The 22,164-nt window shown below is 38.0% G+C and overlaps 2 protein-coding genes across 2 annotated transcripts; one reads left to right on the top strand and one right to left on the bottom strand.

Annotated features, from left to right (window-relative positions):
- Positions 1-630: 630 nt before the first annotated feature.
- On the bottom strand, positions 631-7,529 carry LOC127650278 (serine/threonine-protein kinase DCLK3-like). Its single transcript, XM_052135591.1, has 6 exons — positions 7,469-7,529; positions 5,576-6,576; positions 5,030-5,482; positions 1,500-1,632; positions 1,179-1,346; positions 631-1,085 (listed from the first exon to the last, which is right to left on the bottom strand). The coding sequence occupies exons 1-6, from the start codon at positions 7,527-7,529 to the stop codon at positions 631-633; spliced, it is 2,271 nt and encodes a 756-aa protein (XP_051991551.1).
- Positions 7,530-17,628: 10,099 nt separating this feature from the next.
- LOC127650277 (fatty acid-binding protein, heart-like) lies at positions 17,629-20,653 on the top strand. Its single transcript, XM_052135590.1, has 4 exons — positions 17,629-17,795; positions 19,027-19,199; positions 19,404-19,505; positions 20,436-20,653. Exons 1-4 carry the CDS (start codon positions 17,723-17,725, stop codon positions 20,487-20,489), a joined length of 402 nt encoding a protein of 133 aa, XP_051991550.1. The 5' UTR covers positions 17,629-17,722; the 3' UTR covers positions 20,490-20,653.
- The last annotated feature ends 1,511 nt before the right edge of the window (positions 20,654-22,164 follow it).

The following is a 22,164-nucleotide window of genomic DNA, read 5'->3' as shown; positions in this document are numbered from 1 at the left end:
TCTGAATAATTGTAAGCAGAATAATTGTTCAGAGGCTGGACGAATAAAAAAAAAAAACCTACATAAAAAAACATGAATTGCCCTCCTTCATCTGAGTAAGGCCATGTCCACACTAATACATTTTCATAAAAAAATGCATTAATTTCACTACGTTTACACCTCACATCCACCATAGTACAGTGTTTTTCTCCACCGAAAATGGAGTGTTAAACAAAAAAGCTCTCCATTACTGCATGCAAATGGAAAATGATAATTTGAGGAAACTTTAAATGAAGTTTTCAATCGAAAACGGCTTAGTGTGGATGTGGCCTAAAACTGCTATTTTATGTCTCTTGATAGTAATTAATTGGAGGCCTGACACGCATTGGAACATTTCATTAGCAATCAGGTCAAAAACAGTGCAATCTCAGTGGATTGCTGTGGTGTTTCTGTGAAGTTTTGAGAGAGCAAGAAGCACTAAGTGTCTTATTTGTAAAGTTCTTTAGTACAATTGTCTTTTCATATATCACGTATGTGTTTATAGTATCTTCTAGTATATCTTGTTTATGCTGGTGTCTTCGATCTTACTACCCTTCTTGCTAACTCGTTACTCAGCAGATCACGTCTCTTGCTCACTCATTATTTAGCAGGTCACTCTTGTTTTGTGTCAGTTTCTTCTGACTTTGCTGGTCTCTCAGGTCTGGGCTGATCTGTGGGATATTGTCTGGTCGTGGTGTTGTCTTTGTTATGGGAAGAATTTGGTTTGTCACTTGTCATTTTATGGCTCTCTTGAGTCTGCTGGTCTCTGTCTTGTGCGTTAATATCTGGTTTACATTTATTGTTCATTTTGGTATCGTTGATTTGTACTGCAGTATATTTCTCTGTCATTATTTGTGGTTTGTGAGTATCCTTGATGCCACTTTCCTCTGGGCTACTTAGGTTTTGCTGATTGTGCCGCTCAGTATTTGGGTCAGTAGCCTTTGTTGTTCCCTTATGGCCCTTTTGCGATGTTACATGTAGAAGCCAGTCATGTTGCAGAGTTTGACTAGCTGTCAATCGCCTTGTAGGGTCTACCTCCAGCAGAGCCCTGACAAGGGCTTTAGCCGCTGTGTCAAACAGATACATACATTTGTCATAATTATAGATTACATCACCTAAATTACAATAGATTTGAAGAGAATATTTCTCAAATGTCTCACCCTCAGACACATTGTCCCAGTAAGGGGTCAGAAAGTGGACCTCTCCCCTCTGGATGAGACGGAACAGTTCCTCTTGGTTACGATCTGGACTGCAAAATGGGGGAAACCCACTCAACAGCACAAACAGGATAACACCCATTGCCCAGACGTCTACTGCAATGCCATAACCTATTCATGCATTCACAGTTACATACAGTACACATAGATGAACATTGGCAACATCTGCCATAAATAATACATTTTACAGCTGTATGTACATTTAGGAGTTGTAGATCAGTTTTATGTGTGTCTAACCAGTCCCAGTAAAGCAGAGGACCTTACCTATCTCAGCAAGTATCTCTGGAGCAACATATGTAGGTGTGCCACAAACTGTAAACACTGGCTCTGTTATTACCATGGCTAATCCAAAATCAGCCAACTTCAGATTCATACTGCCATTGCCATGGCGCTGGACCTTCAAACCAGTAATAGAGATAATATCAGATATACATGTATATATCAGACTATAATTTTCCTAACTGTTTACATGTATTTACATGATAAATATTATTTCAAGGACTGTACAAAAGTAACCCACCTAAATGAGTGTGTTTAACATTTTGCGTTAAAGAAAGACTACATTATTCATATGTTAATAGGAATACATCACTTAAATTTACATTTATTCATTTGGCAGATCCTTTTATCCAAAGTGACTTGTGAAAAATACAACACAAGCGATTCATCTTAAGGAGACAGGAGTACGAAAATTGCTGCAGTACAAAGTTTCAATTGCATCAGAAAAATACTACCCAAGACAGAATTGATATGTTTTTTTGTTTTGTTTTTGAGTGTATGGTCAAGTGCTCATGGTCAAGTGCTGATGGAAAAGATGTGTCTTTAGCCAATTTTTGAAGACAGAGAGGGGGTCTGCTTCACAGATGGAATTGGTAAGGTCATTCCACCATTGAGGTACTGTGAAGCTGAAAGTCTGGAAAAGTAATTTGTTGCCTCTTTGTGTTGGTAAGATAAGGTGCAGCTCATTTGCAGGCCGCAGAATTCTACCCGAAACACCACTGTCTATGGGCCTGCATGATCAGGCTATTATTGAGATATGGTCTGTGAAATTATGTTTGTTGTCTTTGGTTACCCCTTGATTTCTGACCGTTTTGGACTGTTACATTCAGGTCACATCCACTTCAAAGTGTGTGGTGAGTTTCATTGAGAGCATTTTCAAAATGCTTAGTTTTCATTGGGACAAAATGCCATTGTAGTGTGTATGAGAGACGTAACCTAGCAAAATTTATGAATTTTCAAAATAAAACTTTGTAGCATGGCTGTTTCCTCAGGGTTACAACAAGTATACTGTATGTAAACAGTTTTCAACTGATTGTCCCTTTACCTGTATGGCAGGACTTCCTTTCTACATCCGTTGACTGTTGGGCACTAGAGCTTCTTTGTTGGGCGTTCCAATTTCTCCCATTAATTATTATTATAAGTGGCCCGTCACTTATTATAAATGGTCTCTGCCCCAACACAAGCAATTGCTTGAGCCAATGTTATTATGTTGGGCTGGACAAGCAGCTCAAACAGAGGAATGTTTAAAGTGCTACAGGGCACTATCTACTACAGTCTCTCCCTGTAGATGCCCACCTCTCTTATTTCTTTACAATTTGATAACATAGCGAATCCTTCATTTGGAATGTAAAGCATCCCAGGTTGCATTTCAATAGTTAAATACACCAGTTGACAAAGGTGGGCTAGGCCTACCCAAGATTTGTTTTATTATTATGCATTCGGTCTCAGACATTTAGCTCATTGGTTGCTTCCACTTGAGAGAGCACCTCCCTGGTTTTGTATTGAACAGACATTTCTTGCCCCTATTTTACTACTACAAAGCCTTACTATTAAACTAACTGGAAAAGTTAAGTCGCACCCTGTTATCTCGCATTTGCATGCACTATGGACAAAAGTGCTGAGTGTTTAATTCAGATGTTGTCTCAAGCAAATAGCTAAACCCAAATTTAAGTATTGGTGAGTCCCCTTTCTGCTGGTCGGAGTGGATTGTAAGGGGTGTTAATATGCTCTGTGACCTATATGAGAGTGGTTTGTTGAGATCTTTTGAAAATTTGGTCCAACATTTCAGGATTCCCAGATCTCAGTTCTTCAGGTACTTTCAGCTGCGCCATCTGCTCTGTACTATTTTTACGAGTAGCATACACCACCCTAAAATGGCAGATCCTCTAGAAGTGGTGATTACTCCTTTTGGAAAAGGTCATGAAGCATCAGTGTACTACTTGTTGATTCATCGTCTGGGGGATGGAGGTTCAATGGCATTTGAGGAGGCGATTTATAGAAGTTTGGGAAAGTGGGATTTGTTTAATAGGAAGTGGGGTGGATATTTAGATTTTTAGAGGGTTCTCGGCGAGGGGCAGTGGAGAGGGATTTTAGATTTTTAATTTTTAGTTTGATGTGTATATGCATTCTTGTTTTGAAAGGATATATTTTTTTGTTTGTTTCACATTTTTTTGTTATAATTGTAAGAGACCACAGTAATGCGTGTTTGTGTCGGGTAGGTGTTCTGGGGGATGGGTTTAATTTATATAACTGATTCCGTATTTATGTTGCGTTTATTGTTTTGTGTGGATGGAATCAATAAAAATTTTAATAACAGGAAGTGCTACAGGGCTACATTTTTCACACAATTTTTGGGAAAATCAACCTACAAATGGTTTACTTATAATTGTTTCTGCATATTCAGTTGGGATGAAGAAAGTATTTGAACATCAAAAAAATTACACACATCAGCTTTAAGGGTGTTTTCACACTTGAACCCGCTTTACCAGTTATGGGGTCTCAGTCCTTTTCGGACTTGTGGGGGAATCCGGAGCACTCGGAGGAAACCCATGCAAACACAGGGAGAACATGCAAACTCAACACAGAAAGGCCCAGTTGAGCTAGGACTCAAACCTTGCTGTGAGGTGACAGTGCTAACCACTGAGCCACCATGCCACCCTACTTCCATTCCTAGAATATAATATTAGTATATTCCTGTCATAATTTCTTAACTTTCATGCGGCTTTCTAGGCATCCAGTTAAACCCTCAAATCTTCATTTGCAAATCTTCAGCTTGTTTAGTGTGCAAGCTCATTGCATTTCACCCATGCTCGCTTTGTCATTTCTTAAGTAAAGGAACCTGTCAGAGCCAAACATATTTGGTATTATGTGAATGGGAAAATCAAGTGAGCAGAGAGCACTTTTTGATCACAATACACATTATTAGTGAACCGAACCAAAGGCTGCAAGTGAACCATACTCAGACCACTTCCTGAGATGGTCTTGGCTCGATTTGATTTTAAGGGGTCTGAGATTGTTTGGAGTTTTCACATATTGGCCAAAAATCCCACAAACCGCACTCAGACCCCTGAAACGGACCAAGTGTGAAAACACCCTAAGATGTTAAAGTGTGGTTGCTAGGGGATTGTTATTCAGTTGCTGGAGTGTTCTGAGTGGTTTTTAGCATGTTACTATGCAGTAGCTAGGGTGTTCTGCATAGTTGCCAGGTGGTTGCTTACTGACTTAAGACTTAAGTGCCTACCCCCAAGTCTCTTTGGTATCTATGGTATATTTTTGCCAATTTTATTGTCTGCCAGGGGAAGTTTTTTTTTATGATATCCTCCTCCTTCAATGTTAGCCTTTTTTTTTTTGCCTATTTTACAGTCTGCCAAAGTCTGATCTTTTACATGTAGATTATTGGATTGTAGTAATAGGACACATTTTTGAATAAGATGCACTATTCTATTGTAAATCAATTTCTAAATATTGATAATAAATAATGCTATAAATGTCGAATTTTATTTTGACAAACTTACCAATAGGTTTTCAGGTTTGATGTCTCTATGTGCAATGCACTTGTTGTGGATATATTCCAGAGCCTGGCTGATGTCCCTGATCATGCAAGCAGCACTTGTCTCACTAAACCTGCCGCTCTGAGAGATAGCATCAAATAGGTCTCCACCATTTACCAGCTCCATCAGCAGGTAAACATGTTTGTCTGTGTGATGCGAACGAAACAACTGGATGAGGCGAGGATGTTCCAGACTGCGTAGCAGAGTAATCTCATTCTGGATCATGTGGCCACGTCCCTGCAGCTTAGCATTGTCCACAATCTTCATAGCAAAAGCTTCAGTCAGGCCATGAACACGGCACTCCCTTACCACCGCAAAGTTCCCATCTCCTACCACACGGCCCATGTTGTAGCAACGCTCAATGTCCTCCAGAGACACTTCAGCACCATCAGGTGGTAGATTACCCTGCAAGTCCTTCTGATCTGCTGCTTCCTGTTTATTAATGCCCTGTAGGGTTGGTGTCTCAATTAGTGACTCTATTTTGTGAGAGTTAAACTGGTTTTGATGGACAATTGGGCTAGAGTTTTTATTGGCAACATGCTTGTCTTTCAGCGGTCTATTTGGTGAGTTTTCTGAAGGAGTCCTGATGTTCTGAGAAGTAGAACTTTCATTACTATGCTTATTTAGCCTGTCTGATTGAGAACATATTTTGCTTTTGATTGGAGGTAAAAGTGGGCCACATCCTCGACAGCTCCTGCAGTAAACAGGTTCTCTCTTTCTCTCGTCCTTCTTTGGCTCCTTCTCGTTTTCCTTCTGCAGCTCACCTTTCCTCCTCCACAGCTCTCTTTCTGCCCTTTGTCTCTCTCTCTTAGCCTTTTCTCTAGGCCTTTCTTTTACTCCGACAGGCTGCAAATTGTTGGCTACCAGTTGGTTTACCGGTTGATCAGCTACAGCAGGTAGAGATAACTCAGCCACAGGATCATCATCATGGAAACCACTATCTGCCTTGGTGGTCTTGGGTCTCAGGATACGCTCCCATATCCTCAAGAGATGTTCACAGTAGCCAGGGTTTTCAGGATATAACTCATCCAGTGCGCCATGAATCTCATCAAGTGATGGTCGGCTGTTTCCAAAGGCCAGGAATGCATGATCAAAGCGGAAGAAATCTGCAAGACTGTGGATCTCTCGGCCAGCAGGGCTGAAGAGGCGCCTTATCCGAGCGTTGTTCCAGCAAGGGAAGCCGAGTGCTTCAGAAACATCCGCCAGTAGCTGCTCAAAATTCTGCACAGCACGCCGGTTTAATAGCAGTGAGATTTTACGTACACTGTCCTGTCCACATGGCCGTACCACGGTCACGATTCGTGGGCGCACTGGGCTTGCTTCTGCATGCCTGGCATGGTAGCCACTCGCCCTTGGTACTCCAGTTTCCTCCCAGTGACACACCCCCATAACTGAGCTTTCTAAAGGCCTAAAGTCTGTGGGGGGCATTCGGGTTCTTATTCTGGGTAGATAAGAGGGCAGAGGTTGCTGGGGGGTAGCATTTGGGCATTTAGGCAGTTTAATCCTTTGATCTGGAACACATAGGCAAACATATAATCAATACAACACTGTAAGGTGAGAGTCTGAACATCTGAATCGTCATTATGAAAATTCTATCATCAGAGCTGTTCTTTCAAAGATGGTCATCAAGATGGCTTTGGTCATCAAGAGTACAGCACACAAAATTGCTTGATCTGATTTGAAAAAAAAAACGCTTATACAAGTGAATCAAAGAGGATGTGAGCAACATAAATAATTAAGAGCAGGTGCGTATTAAAGAGCAATGGCAAGACATGCAGATTCTCAAATTGCATCTCACGCTCCAGGGGTAACGGAAAAGGATCAAATCTGATCATGCCGGATCACTTTACTCTGGCTACAGTTGTCTGTCTTTCTTTCTTTCTATGCACACTCTCACAGAAATCTTTAAGTATTTCAAAGTATGCATGTTCTTGAACATCAAGATTCTGTTTCACTTTTAAATCAGCACTAAGAAATTATTGCAAAGGGGAAGTGTGCAGTGTTGATGATGCAACCAATCAGACTGCTACCAAAGGAAAGCCACTGCAGACCCAACTAATTAAATAAGTAAACAAGAACATAAACAAGTACAGTACATTAAACCCGTTTTCCTTTGCATTCAGAGCACAATGTGAAGCCATATAAAATGTCGTTTTGAAATAGTAAACATTTTATAATAATATATATATATATATATATATATATATATATATATATATATATATATATATATATATATATATATATATATATATATATATATATTGTACAATTTAAATTGATAAATAAAATATATGGCAATTATTCGGATTATTCAATATTAGGAGAAAGTTATTAAAAGATTGAAAAACTTTTAGGTCATGTGCAGCATATCGTATTACAATTTTAAGGATTTCAGCTCACCTCGTCCCCATCGAGGTTTTGGTGGATCTCGCCCTGGTCGCTGGTTCCACAACGGTGTCATTCTGGTATGGTGCCTGTAGTATAAACAGTATGTCTGCAGGTATAAACCCATGAGTCTGATTCAGAGGCCATTCTGTCTCAGAACTGCTTGGCGGGTTTAAAAAAGCGTGAACAAGTCTGCAGTCATCCTGCTATCCACGCGCACCAGCTCAAGAATCTTGTCTATTTTCTTTTAGAAATATTGAAACTTTACACTGATTGTCGGTCAAGGCAAAGATTCGCATAGGAAAGCATCTTACTTGGTGAACTGCGAGGTAACACGGGGATATCGTGAAGCCTCTCGCATCTTTTGGAAAGGCTACGAGCGCGTTACCGGATACTCCGCATCCTGCTGCACGCGCGTCTCCCCGGTAACCCTCACCTCTTTAAATGCACACAGAGAGAGAGAGGAAGAACCGGTGAAAAGGAGTTATTCTAAGCCTATATATGTCCATTAAATTGCTCTTTATTTTTAAACAGCTCGTGTAAATATAATGTTTACCATAACAGATCGAATGAGCACGAGTGTTAGTGACAAGGTGTGTAGGCCTACATTTCAGCGATTATAGCATTCATTGACACGAGGATACTAGTGAATTTGTAGCAAGTATTCAGTTTAATTTAAATGTAAGTCTGTCAGCTGTTCAAATCTTTTTGGTGTGTCCTCACTTTCTCTCATGTTTTACTAACTTATATTTACATTTCTTATTCACCCTGGCCTTATAGAACATTTTTCTTTCTTTCCTTACCTTGGATTAAGACATACTTCATCTAAACTTCTCAAAATTTTCCCCTTTCTCTTCGTAAGTATCTCAGCACGGCTGTATTGCCATGGTTACTGTTGACACAGCAGTGCTGTATTGTGTCTGTGTTTGCACTCTTGTGGGCTTTATGGCTGCGCTGACCATTAGTGTGTGTGTGTGTGTGTGTGTGTGTGTGTGTGTGCGCGCGCACGTGCGTGCATGTGTGTGAGTTTGTAATTGGGTAACTGGGTTGTATCAAAGAGTGTAAGCCCAAGACAGACCACTCCTTTTAAAATCAGTGGGAGAAATGTGAACGCCCAATATGGAGGACGAAATCGCTTGTCAGAACATGCTACATGCGTACACATTAGCTAAACCAGAGTGAAAAATATCTGTCTTTTTTGTCTCATTTTTTTCATGATCTGAGCAAAAGAAGCTGATACCGTTATTGTCAGATTGAACTGCTTACTTGAAATACTGTATGTTCTTTGACTGAAATCCCTAAAACGCGTCTTCCCCCATTCAAGTATAAAAGAGCTGTTTTTATGCCATTTGTATCCATAGAATATAGCTGCCAGGAAGCATTTCAGAGATGCCCGCCGAGTGGACTAACTTACCTTGAACGGGATTTTAGTTGTATCCACGTGTCCTTTTGAGGGCCATGTAGTTTAGAGGGGGGGAGGGGCATGGAAGAATTTAGGTTGAGAGGGGAGGGGGACAGTTAACCAGTTTTTTTTATACATATGCAGAGAAACACTTGAGCCTGTCTGACACATAGTCTACACTGATCATTAAAGTCAGGACTCTGCAAAAGTTTCAAATGCTGCTGACCTGAATTTAACAGCTATGTGACCAGATTGCTATCTTGAAAAGGGGTTTGACGTCTCACTTCTTTCTTTAAATCTACTCTGTCTCTCTGTCCCTCAACCCTATCTATCTCACATTTGTTTTGGGTTAGATAGAGTGATAGTCCAGTGTGTGTGTTCACATACCATGTTTATAAGGATGAACAGGGTTAGACTTAGCACTAGGCAAAGGTAGGCAACCGCCTAGGGCCCCCAGATTCCAAGGGCCCCCTAAAAAACAAATAATATGCCTTTTAGGTGGTGGGCCGAGTCCGTCTATCTCGTTTAGTTTTTGATTTGATAGTTACCCAGCAGCTGTCTGGCTCATTTTTTTATTTGTCTGTATGAATAATTCACAAAAAGATTACCGATTGTTTCCAACGCCAATTGTTGCACATTAAAGTATAAAAATAGATTTAATTTCGCTAGCTGATCGCAAACGTTGGCCGGAGTGAGATCCAATCAACGCTTGTGTTGTTACCTTGTTGAATTGATTTGGCCAATCACGTTATTCCTTGAACCGGCGTCGCGTGACTCGCGTCAGTCTGAAGCCAAATGAGTCTACAACCCAACCTGGAGAGACCGGTGTGTCTCGGCAAGACAACGTCAAGGTAAGATTTGTTTTACAATGATTATACACCCCTATATCTTAATGCTTTTCATATAAGTTGTATTTAAGACTGCAAGCTATACTTCGTCGTGAATATATGCGTTGTCGTTGATGAGAACAGTAGCCACGAAAGAATGTTGGTAGTGCAGCAGTAAAGCTAGGTCTAACGGTATGTTGCTTAGGCTAATCCAAATCATTCGGTACATACACAGTGAACTAAGCAAAGAGTATTCAAATAGGGGATAATTACGGGTAAATATTTAAACGGGAAGACAGTAGGAAATAATTTGACAGGTATGTCAAGGTTGGATTGGTTTATAGCAAGCTACCTAGGCTACAAGTAAGCTAGACTAATTATCAGCTAAAAAGAGTGCAAAGCAAAACAAAGAAATGATTTCAAATCAACTTTATAGTGGTAGTCATGGAGTTATATAAGCCATTTATGGTTGATTGTCACAGTTTATACAATGACACAATTCTGTGCATGGTAGCTTATGCTTTTTGCAAGTGCAGTTCCCTCCCACACATTTAAGGGTTTTGCATTGGCAGTGCACCAGCTCTAAGACACTCTGTGGTGCTGGGGGCAGTGTCATCCAGTGCACTACCAGGTATTCTCCCTCCATCCTGAACTGCAGTAGTCTTGTCAAGCTCGTTTAAGATGGTTAGCATCTTAATACAAATGTCAAGATGAAAAAATGTGATTTAAAATTATCTAGTAATGTGTGCTTTCTGTGTTTATTTATCTGAATATAATTCAGTTGTTTATCTAACACACAGACACGGACAGGACAACATCATATCTCTCCACACCCAAATGACTACAGAGGTGATCGTTGACAATCATCACATCAACAGCACCATGAATGGAGCAGGTCAAGATCACGGAGTTGCTTAGTATCCACATCACAGATGACCCATCTTGATCTATCGACACCACCAACAGAACCTGGCCAAGAAACTCCAAAAACCTCTGCACTTCCTCCCACAGTTGAGGAAGGCTCATCTCCCACAAATCCATCCTCTTAACTTTCTATATGGGAATCATAGAGAGCCTCTTCCTTCCACCCCCACCCTCCAATAACCTAAGGGCAGCTGATTGACTCTTGCACAAATACACTGGTAGTTTACACTATGATGCTGCTACATTGGTTTATTTTTTTTATTTTTAAATTTGCTATGAACATTTGACCCCACTTACACACATATTGCACTGCCTTTTGCTACTTGTCATGTCATCCACTTGCACTGAAATACTATATTAATTAGGGATGAGTCACGATTTTCGAATATTCGATTAGTTGATTTTATTATGGAATATTGAATAGGATGTGCGGGACGATTGTCTTTAAAAAATCCCCATGTTTTAGTTGTGGTTATAAGTTGCAATCCTAAATTCACATAATATTTTTATACATTTTATAAATATATTCTTAATATTTGTTGTTTTTGTTTCTATGTTTGAGCTTATATATCTCAATATTAATAACAGTCTGGTTAATTTTGAGTCTTGAAATGTAAACTCTCAAGGGTTGGCTTTCTAAATATATGTTGGTTATGTGCATATTCAGAATGACTTCTGAGCAGCAACATTTTTATTTTGGGGATGTCGTGAATGCATCACTTGCCAAAATTGGGGCTGACTAGTAAGGGGTTAAACGTATATAAATGAAACGTTTTATATAAAAATTATACATTTGATACAAACCTTCACTGTTGTTAGCTGCATTTTCTATCTTCTTATGTGCTCTTCTTATGTGTTCTTTGTTGGTGAAGAGCATGTAGCATTCTCTGTGAAATCCAACATTAGCACATCTTGGACGTCTTCGGAATTTAAGTTAAATGCCAATACGGCTTTTTCAGCTACTGTACTCTCTGTGGTTTGCAGGTTCACCCATAAATTTGTACATTGAACAATCTTTTCCCAACTTGTTTGGGAAAGGGGGGTTACAGGGCTTTTTACATTTGAGGCTAAATGGATAAAACACCTCATTTTTACCTCAGTATTACTGAACTACAGAACTAAATTTACATTTTTAATGATTTACAGCAAAATTGTAATTTCAAGAACGCAGCTTCCTGGTCATCTGTGTTCATTATTTACAGTGGTTGTCAAGGAAACGGGAGGTTTTCTAACGTTATGATTAGTACTCCTGCTTATTTGCCGGTTTAAAAAAGTAAGAGTTTGTAAGGACATTTTGCGTCAAATGTGCAAACAACAAAGTTGGAAACAATGTCTGTAGTACTTACACGATTTTATTACATGACCTCAGCAAAAAAAGACTTACACAGCTGTGAGGTAAGTATTAAATTCATAATTTCGAGGTCCGGCCCACCGCCTATTTTTATTATCATTAGTGCTAAATAACGTGTGTTGAAATTTTAAATATCACTGTTACAATGCTGATATGATTGATATCGTTGTTATTCTCAGCACTATCAATGCAAGCAACCCCCTCCCCCCTCGGATCAGGCTATAATGGAATATTCAAAGGTTTTAAGCATCTACACAATTTCATAAAAAGGTGAAAGTGAACCAAACCGCTCGGACAGTTTCATGAGATTTTACCATATATTCTATTGCAAGTTACAAGCTAAGCAACATTGTTGCTAGTTAACTTTTTAGAAATTTGGCAAAACCAGGGAGAAAGACGGACACATTTTTGTTTGTTGTTTACATAGTCTAGTGCTGTCAAAAATTCCAATGAGGTATCTCAGGACACTTACTGTAATACAGAGATATCTTTCACGATGAAGAAATATTTTCTCCGTACCATTCCATATAATATATATATATATATATATATTCTGGCGGCCAAAAGTTTGGAATAATGTACAGATTTTTCTCTAATGGAAAGAAATTGGTACTTTTATTCACCAAAGTGGCTTTCAACTGATCACAATGTAGAGTCAGGACATTAATAATGTGAAAAATACAATTTTATTTTTTCAGAACTTCTTAAACTACTTCAAAGATTTCTCATCCAAAAAGTCCTCCATGTGCAGCAATGACAGCTTTGCAGATCTTTGGCATTCTAGCTGTCAGTTTGTCCAGATACTCGGGTGACATTTCACCCCTCACTTCCTGTAGCACTTGCCATAGATGTGGTTGTCTTGTCAGGCACTTCTCACGCACCTTAAAGTCTAGCTGATCCCACAAAAGCTCAATGGGATTAAGATCCATAACACTCTTTTCCAATGATCTGTTGTCCGATGTCTGTGTTTCTTTGCCAACTCTGAAACTGTTGGCAAAGAAACACAGACATCGGACAACAAACTGTTTGTTTTGTTCCACATTTTCTTTTTGATTTCTGTTTCAAAAGTGTCTTTTTCTTTGCAATTCTTCCCATAAGGCCTGCCCCCCTGAGTCTTCTCATTACTGTTGTATACATGAAACTGGTGTTGAGCGGGTAGAATTCAATGAAGCTGTCAGCTGAGGACATGTGAGGTGTCTATTTCTCAAACTAGAGACTCTGATGTACTTATCCTCTTGTTTAGTTGTACATCTGGGCCTTCCACGTCTATTTCTGACCTAGTTAGAGACAGTTGTCCTTTGAAGACTGTAGTGTACAACTTTGTATGACGTTTTCTTGACAATTTCAAGCATTGTATAGCCTTCATTCCTCAAAACAATGATTGATTGAGTGATGAGTTTCTAGAGAAAGCTGTTTATTTATTTTTTTGCCATTTTTGACCTAATATTGACATGCCAGTCTATTGCATACTGTGGCAACTCAAAAACAACTCAAAAACATACAATGTTAAGCTTCATTTAAAAAATGAATTTAACGAAAAAACAAATAGCTTTCATCAGTGTTTGGTATAATGGTAAGTGATTTTCTAGTACCAAATTAGCAATTTAGCCTGATTACTCAAGGATAAGGTGTTGGAGTGATGGCTGCTAAATGGGGCCTGTCTAGATTTGATCAAAATTACATTTTTAATTTTTCAAAGGCAGAAATGTGAAGCTTATAATTTTATAAAAGCACTTACCTTAATACTTCTGAAAAAAAATTGTATTTTTGAGCTGCAAAGTTGTTTAAATTGCCGTTTTATGATCATTTAATGTTTACAGCGTTACGTCAGCATGGCATAGAAGTAATACATTGGACATAACTATACACAGAAGACATAAATAAGTGATTTTATCACACTAAAATCATCAAGCATATTGTTTAGGTCTTGTGGCTCTAACTTTGAAACGTTTTTACGTTTAACATTTTAACGTTTATGGATTGACTTGCCATTTACACATTTCCACAGTAATAAAAAACGAAATGCCTAATAATAATAATAATAACAGTTTTAAATCACAGTAATTTTCAAGTAGTAAATAGTTTTGCAGATGAAATGTTTCAAATCACATATAGCTATGGTGTCCCCTTACAAAATAAGAATGAAAAAGTAAATATTGGAAACATAACATTTTATTCAGTGTACACAGAGCCAAGGCTTTTTGACATAAAATATTTCATCATACAATACATACAATGTCTTATCACCTACCCTTGTCTTTTGATATCCAAACAATTTTTATATCTGGCTTGTCAGGGCCAATTTGCCTGAATTTGCAATAGAAACATTTACATTTACATTTATGCATTTGGCAGACACTTTTATCCAAAGTGACTTACAGAGCCCTTATTACAGGGACAATCCCCCCGGAGCAACCTGGAGTTAAGTGCCTTGCTCAAGGACACAATGGTGGTGGCTGTGGGGATCGAACCAGCGATCTTCTGATTACCAGTTTACCAGTTATGTGGTTTAGACCACTTACTTATGCTTTGGCTCTATGTTTATTAGGATATTAATTTCTGCTCCAGTGGGTCTCATCAATGAGGGCTCGTTGCAGTACCATATTTGACCACAGATTTCCATTGGGAAAAATGAGGGGCGCTGTGGAGTTCTGGAGGGCAGCAGATTCTCTGCCCCACACGCCGTATATCTATATCAAACACAATGTGTTTCAGGCTTCAGCTACATTGCAACTTAAAAAAAAAAAATAATAATAATAATAATATATATATATATATATATATATAAAATTAAAACTTATACTATGCCTGCTTTTAAATATATCTGTCAACATATTTACTGGTTAAAAAATTATTAGCAGTTTTATAGTGTGTGGATCTATTATCAAGTGGATGGACATTTAGGTGGGGCTCTCCCCTACCTGCCCAAATAGACCAGCCGCGCCTGGATATCCTGTGACTTTTTTAAGCTGAAGAACCTTTCTAAAGAAATTAATGGGCTTCTGTGAATTGTGAGATATGATAACCAAGGTAATTGTGGGTGAAAAGGACAGCGAGTTAAGAAAGTGATAAAGTTTTATTCTGGGTGTACGTTGTGAAAAATGGAAGTAATCCCTACTCACATGATGAAATTAGATTTGTTTCATTTATGAGGGTCATAGATGATTCAGGCACAATTTCTATTGTTACATTCATTTATCTTTTTTTCTGGTGTATTTACAGATTGATTTGCTAAGATGTCAATTATTTGGTTTCTTCTAAAAAGCTGTTGTTGTTCTAAAGAAGCTGTGCACCAGATGCAATATGCTCATGAGCTATGTGAAACAGCTGCTCTCTGATAACAATCTTTAACCTAAGGTTACAAACTATAAAACATGTAAGTGTTCAATGTAAGCCCCAACATTAGCCCAACCTTGTTGCACACGTAAATTGTTTTTATTTTTACGTTTTAAATGATTTAACAATATACAAATATACAAACTTTGGACGTTCGTCAAACGTACTGAAACATGTCTCAAATGTATGTGATCACATCAGAACAGCTTTGTGAACTTGAATTGAACTGACTTCATACATCTATTAAAAATCACCTAAAAATCAATTATTAAAAATAATTGCAAAATGGTTAAGAAATGGTTTGTTTGCAGATGCCACTTGTTATTATGTGTTATTTGATGCAAAGAAATTGCTATTCCATATCAAATCAAACAAATTTCAGAAACTTCCCCCAACTTTGATTTTGTTAATACTTTTACTGAAGAAAGATAAACACAAATGATGATGAAATCCGAAATATTAAATGTCGTGGATCAAAATTTAATGAGTAATCCATTATTTTGTAGAGGAGGGTCAAAATGACAATTTTCGCCAAAGTTGTGGAGCAAAACTACAGGTAAAACAAACTTGGAAAGGCGGCGGCCATGGTCGTATCCATGGAGGACACCGAGGTACGGACCTCGGTATTTTTTCCGAGGTGTATATTAAAAGTCACAAAATAATTGCCTAATAATAACTCTTTGGTGCTGCAAAGATAACCGATCTTCTCAGGACACTGCCTGCTTGAGTTGACGAATGAAATCGGCTGGGAGGAGGGCTTTGCGCGCCACTGTGCTGGACTATGTCAACAAACTGGGCAGGGCAGGCACCCAAAGAGATATGAAGTAACCAGAGAAACGGACTGATAATGATATGCTTTTCTTTCATGTCAGTTTGTGTAGCAGTTGCATGCATGTTAAAATTATGAGGTACTACTTTATATATTTTTATTTTCATTGCAAGATTATCCTAGCAGTAACATTTGCAAATAAATATAATTTTACCCTGTGTTTACTTTCTTTACTGACACAGACAAAAATGAAAAGACTGCATCAATTAAAGCTCAGCTTTGGGAAGGGAAGCAACAGGGGACAAGATGAGACTGAGAGACAAAAAACAAAAAAACGAGAAGATGATGGAGATGAGAGAGGAAGAGCTGGTAATACCCACTTCGCCCAGAATATGATTAGCATTATGTTACTGTGCTGTTTAATACAAACATCTCATTCAAACAATGTAGGCCTAATTACTACAGAGATATATGTTCTTTGGCAATTAGAGTGAAGCATATAGGTTCAATTTAATTTCATAAGTACAGTGTCATAATACAGTATACTATTGAATAGATATAATTTTGTACAAACAAATTTTTCCTCCTTTGTTTTCAAATACAAAAAGATAATTTATGCTACTGCACACTGACATGGTTTTAAAGCTATTATTATCCAACGTCTTAAAATGCACATATATTGATCAGGGAAATCAATATTTTTCGACCTCAGTATTTTTTAAACCCTGGATACGGCCATGGTGGCGGCATCATCATCATTATTATTATTATTATTTACTCAGAGATAGGCAGGTCTATTACTAAATTCATTTGACCAATGGCATGTCCAAAAATGAAGGAAATTTTTTTTTTTTTGTATGTAGTTATTTTTTCAAAGTTAGAGTGCATATAACTTCAGAAGATAATTTTTTAATAACTTTTAAAGCCTATATGGTTCAATCCCAGAGATATGGGGCTCTCAATGTGGCTGCATACATAAATAGTTAAAATTGACCTAATTTCAATAGGAAGCAAGCAAACACGTGCCATGTTCATATGGTATGAAGTTCGTTTTTCTTAACCAGCACAAAAGTGTGAAGTACAAATAATGTTGAAACTAGAAATGTGCCTTTATTTATTTATTTCAGATTATCACATTTATAACGCTCTAGAAGGAATCATTAAGGGGTCCAAGCATAAAAAGTGCTGAAACTGATTTTCTTAGTGTTGTTCTTCTGCCCTAAAATTGTCTAAATCGAAGAGATCACAAAATTTGGGGGCCACTGTATATAATCATAAAGAAAGGCAAATGCTTTTAAATAAGATAAATGTCTTGTATTACTTTTTACCCTATTCAACTCTGTCCTCTTCTGTATTTCCCTTTGTCTTCCTCACTTTCTGTTAAGACAGCTATTACATCAATGTATTTTTCCTATCATTTTTTACAATTGATTCTCCTACAATCCACTACTACACCCCCCCATCTCTCTTTCATCTCTCTTCTTCTCTATTGGCATTGCTCCTCCCTCATCCTCCCCCAAGCTTATAGTGATGACATCACAAACAGCAGTTACAAATCAGCCAGTAAGATTGCAGAAGCTCAGTGGTGCTGTCTTACCCTGTCTCACTCTTTCTTTTTCATGCTCAGTCTTCACTCTTGTTGTATTACTCAGCTTTAAACATGGCAGAGACTTTTGTTGGCACATGGAACTTAAAGGAGAGCAAAAATTTTGATGACTACATGAAAGCCCTCGGTGAGTAGGAGGGGATGAACAATGTGTATGTGTATGTGTATGTGTGTGGTGTGTATGTTTTAGTTAAAAATAGGGCGTGCCTTTGATGCAAGTAAGCACATGTAATTTGGGTGTGTTTCTGATATTCTCAAGGCATTCTCTGGAGAATGAGAAAGGACAATTTGTACTGAGCAGGTGCATGTGTGTGTGGGTGCCTGGTTGAGTATAAGATGGTGTGTGCAACTGTGCATGTGCTGATGCAGGAAGGAACTCATTGCTGAGAATCTCAAATGTGCTAGCACATGCATGTGCTCTCACACACAGCCAGACATGCCATGACCATGTGTAACCATAGAGCATCGGCTGTTCTCCAAGCAATCAAATGAATAAAATACAGAGGACCCGTTATAAGGACCATAGAACTTTCTTTTGAGAATTTCATATATTACAACCTGCTGCCTGCATTACTTAAACTATAAAATTACCTTGATGTTTTGTTAATCAATAAGGTTCCTCAAGTTTGTTTTGTTCCACAGCTTCTTGCCTTTGCTGATACTTTGTGATTATTAAAGTAGTGCTGAAATGAGTTGTGTTTTAACAGAGGAAGTTGGGGAAAGAGAGGGGACAAATGAATCAATGTGAATCTGTGTGAAAGGAAGAAAGGGAGGGAGAGTGTGGGTGAGACAAACCATTCAGCTTTAAAATGCTACACTTACATTGTGGCTCTTTATCTGGGGTCAAAGTGTAGACCACCTTGTCTAGATGCACACAAATAGGCCACTCTCTTGCAATATTTACTGAACAAATCAATACTAATTGCCACGTTCTTCCAAAACCTTGTGCATGCTGATTTGACCATTTTGACCATTCCAGAGTTTGGTTATATATGTAGAGACCTGTTCATTTGTAACGAACACATAAATGTATGCAATGTTTGTTTAATTATTACTTTGCCGCTGCCCTTAGGCTGTGCGGATGTTCTTTCCCCATTAGCAATTTCACTAATATGGAAACACCCAAATTGTGGTCCCATTTGAATAGATTTATGATTAAATTATGTGGTCGGAACAATTTGTTCAACTGCTTTTATAATATATGGTTCACACTCACATTGATGTGACTAGAGTACGTAAAGAGGTAAAAATAAAGCAAACTTTTAGACTCTCTTCATGTGCAAAGTTGAAATGACTTAGCAATTTCGTGCATTTGTATGTGTGTATAAATGTATTATTTATTTGTGCGTATGGATCAGGTGTGGGCTTTGCCACGCGTCAAGTTGGCAGTATGACCAAACCCACAACCATTATCTCCATCGAGGGTGATGTCATCACACTCAAGACCGTCAGCACTTTCAAAAGCACAGAAATCAACTTCAAACTGGGAGAGGAGTTTGATGAGGCCACTGCAGATGACCGTAAATGCAAGGTAATAAAATCGAAATGTGTACAGAGCATGCATTAGTCCCTCTCTCATGTCCTGTGCTTGGGGATGGCTAAAGGCAAATATAATGTTTATGATGGTCACATGAGTGTAGCATTTACATTCAATCGGTTTTCAAGGTGAAAATGTTATTTTCCATGGAAGAACCTGTTTATATTATTGTATCTTTTACCTGTGTCTGCTTGTTAGTCATTGGTGACCTTGGATGGAGGCAAGTTGGTTCATGTTCAGAAATGGGATGGGAAAGAGACCAGCCTGGTCCGAGAAGTCAGTGACAACAACCTCACTCTGGTCAGTGTGGTATTTTACCTTCCATGGAGATGATGATCTTTTATTTATTTATATATATATATGTATATTTATATATAATATCTCTATCTCGATCAGCCACAACAATAAAACCACCTGCCTAAAATTGTGTAGGCCCCCCCTTGTGCCACCAAAACAGTGACAACCCGCATCTTAGAATGGCATTCTGAGATGATATTCTTCTCACCACAATTGTACAGAGTGGTTATCTGAGTTACCGTAGACTTTTTCAGTTTGAAGCAGTCTGGCCGTTCTCTGTTGACCTCTCTCATCAACAGAATTGCCCCTCACTGGATGTTTTTAGCACCATTCTGAGTAAATTCTAGAGACTGTTGTGTGTGAAAATCCCAGGAGATCAGCAGTTGCAAAAATATTCAAACCAGCCTGTCTGGCACCAGCATGATTGCAACTGCTGATCTCCTGGGATTTTCACACACAACAGTCTCTAGAATTTACTCAGAATGGTGCCAAAAACAAAAAACATCCAGTGAGGGGCAATTCTGCAGATGGAAATGTCTAGTTGATGAGCGCGGTCAACAGAGAATGGCCAGACTGATTTGAACTGAAAAAGTCTACGGTAACTCAGATAGCCACTCTGTACAATTGTGGTGAGACGAATGTCATCTCAGAATGCCATTCTAAGTTGCGGGTTGGCGCCATCATTGCGGCACAAGGGGGACCTACACAATTTTAGGCACATGGTTTTAATGTGTTGTGTGTATCAGAGAGAGAGAGATTCTGCTTGTTTGTATATCAATGTAAATAAGAATGAGTGTGTGTGTGTGTGTGTGTGTATGTATATGTATATATATATATATATATATATATATATATATATATATATATATATATATATATGTATATATAAGAGTACCTACACTTAACAGGCCAATTTGTCTCTTTTATTAACAGACATTGACACTTGGTGATGTTGTCTCCACGCGACACTACGTGAAGGCAGAATAAAGGGAAAATTTGGTTAAAATTCGTCCTCTAGTCCTGGCAACTTCATACCTCCAGATATCTGTATATGATTTCTTATACTGGGTGTGTGTGTGTGTGATCTGCCTTTACAGTCAGTGTTGAGGTCTACACCTTTGGTCTACAATAAATGTGACATTTGTTCCTGATCCACCTTGTGCAACTTATTATGTCAACATTTCCATCAACTGCTCCAACACATTGCATACTCTTAAAAATCTAAAAGGACTCTGTATGATACACTGTTACCTTGTGTTTGTTTGAAAGTGGTCTGTGTTCTTCCAATGTGTGAGCATTCTAATTTAAGCATGTTCTAGCGTCTGCTGGATAAAATGTATGTATTCTAAATCTAGCTAATGGGTGTCTCGTGTGTTTCTGGGTAAAGGGTCATTTAGAGGTTGTGGTGTAAAGGTTACAACCTCTCACCTATAAATCCAGTCACCCGAATGATGATATTAATTTCAAATTTTAATATAAACAAATGCATTTAAAAAATGTAAGTATTGTTCAGCTAAACACATCTATTAATTTCCTCACATAAATGAATTTTTTTTGTCTGGTCTTCCAGTAAAAATATTCAAACATCCTTAAAACAAGATAAATTTACTTGATAAAATGACACATACAGTTGAAGTTTACATACAGTACACCTTAGACAAATACATTTAAACTCCCAATTCCTGACATTCAATCGTAGAAAACATTCACTGTCTTAAGTCAGTTAGGATCACTACTTTCTTTTAAGAATGTGAAATGCCAGAATAATAATGGAGAGAATTATTTATTTCAGCTTTTATTTCTTTCATCACATTCCCAGTTGGTCAGAAATGTACATACACTTTTAGTATTTGATAGCATAGCCTTTTAAATTGTTTAACTTGGGTCAAACATTTTGGGTAACTTTCCACAAGCTTCTCATAATAAGTTGTTGAAATTTTGGCCCATTCCTCCAGACAGAACCGGTATAACGGAGTCAGGTTTGTAGGCCTCCTTGCTCGCACATGCTTTTTCAGTTCTGTCAACAAAATTTAAATCAGATTGAGGTCAGGGCTTTGTGATGGTCACTCCAATATCTTGACTTTGTTGACATTATGCCATTTTGCCACAACTTTGGAGGTATGCTTGGGGTCATTGTCCATTTGGAAGACCCATTTGCAACTGAGCTTTAACTTCCTGGCTTATTTCTTGAGATGCTGCTTTAATATATCCACATCATTTTCCTTCCTCATGATACCATCTATTTTGTGAAATGCACCAGTCTCTCCTGCAGCAAAGCACCCCACAACATGATGCTGCCAGTACAGCAAGACAAAATACAAATGTTAAAAATGCATTCTTTGAAAAACCTAAATATCTTATACAGTGTTGTTTCTAAAACAAGATTAATCAAATTGATCTTGTTTTAAGGATTTTTAGATATTTTTACAGGAAAACAATACGAAGATTATTATCAAGAATACGATTTTTGCCCTGTATCAAAAGTCTTACTAGAAAAAAAAATTTGTTTTATTCCAACATGAATTTTCTTGATATAAACAAATGTGATCATGACTGGTAACATGTGCATGTAAAATGGCTAGAAATAGCATTTTAGCTTAGCGTAAAGCTGACAATTTACACAAGGATTATTTCTTTTTCTTCTGCTCTAAACCTACTTCAA

The sequence above is a fragment of the Xyrauchen texanus genome, chromosome 10 (genome assembly GCF_025860055.1).
Source record: "Xyrauchen texanus isolate HMW12.3.18 chromosome 10, RBS_HiC_50CHRs, whole genome shotgun sequence".
Taxonomy (NCBI): Eukaryota; Metazoa; Chordata; class Actinopteri; order Cypriniformes; family Catostomidae; genus Xyrauchen; species Xyrauchen texanus.
This window is presented reverse-complemented; position numbering and strand designations above follow the sequence as displayed.

Coding starts and splice junctions, on each gene's coding strand:
- LOC127650278 (XM_052135591.1), bottom strand. CDS start 7,529: ATGACACCGTTGTGGAACCAGCGACCAGGGCGAGATCCACCAAAACCT. Junction 5,483..5,575: donor ATAAAAACTCTAGCCCAATT/GTCCATCAAAAC, acceptor GCAGCAGATCAG/AAGGACTTGCAGGGTAATCT. Junction 1,086..1,178: donor CTGGGACAATGTGTCTGAGG/GTGAGACATTTG, acceptor TGTTTGACACAG/CGGCTAAAGCCCTTGTCAGG.
- LOC127650277 (XM_052135590.1), top strand. CDS start 17,723: ATGGCAGAGACTTTTGTTGGCACATGGAACTTAAAGGAGAGCAAAAAT. Junction 19,200..19,403: donor CAGATGACCGTAAATGCAAG/GTAATAAAATCG, acceptor TCTGCTTGTTAG/TCATTGGTGACCTTGGATGG. Junction 19,506..20,435: donor GTGACAACAACCTCACTCTG/GTCAGTGTGGTA, acceptor TTTTATTAACAG/ACATTGACACTTGGTGATGT.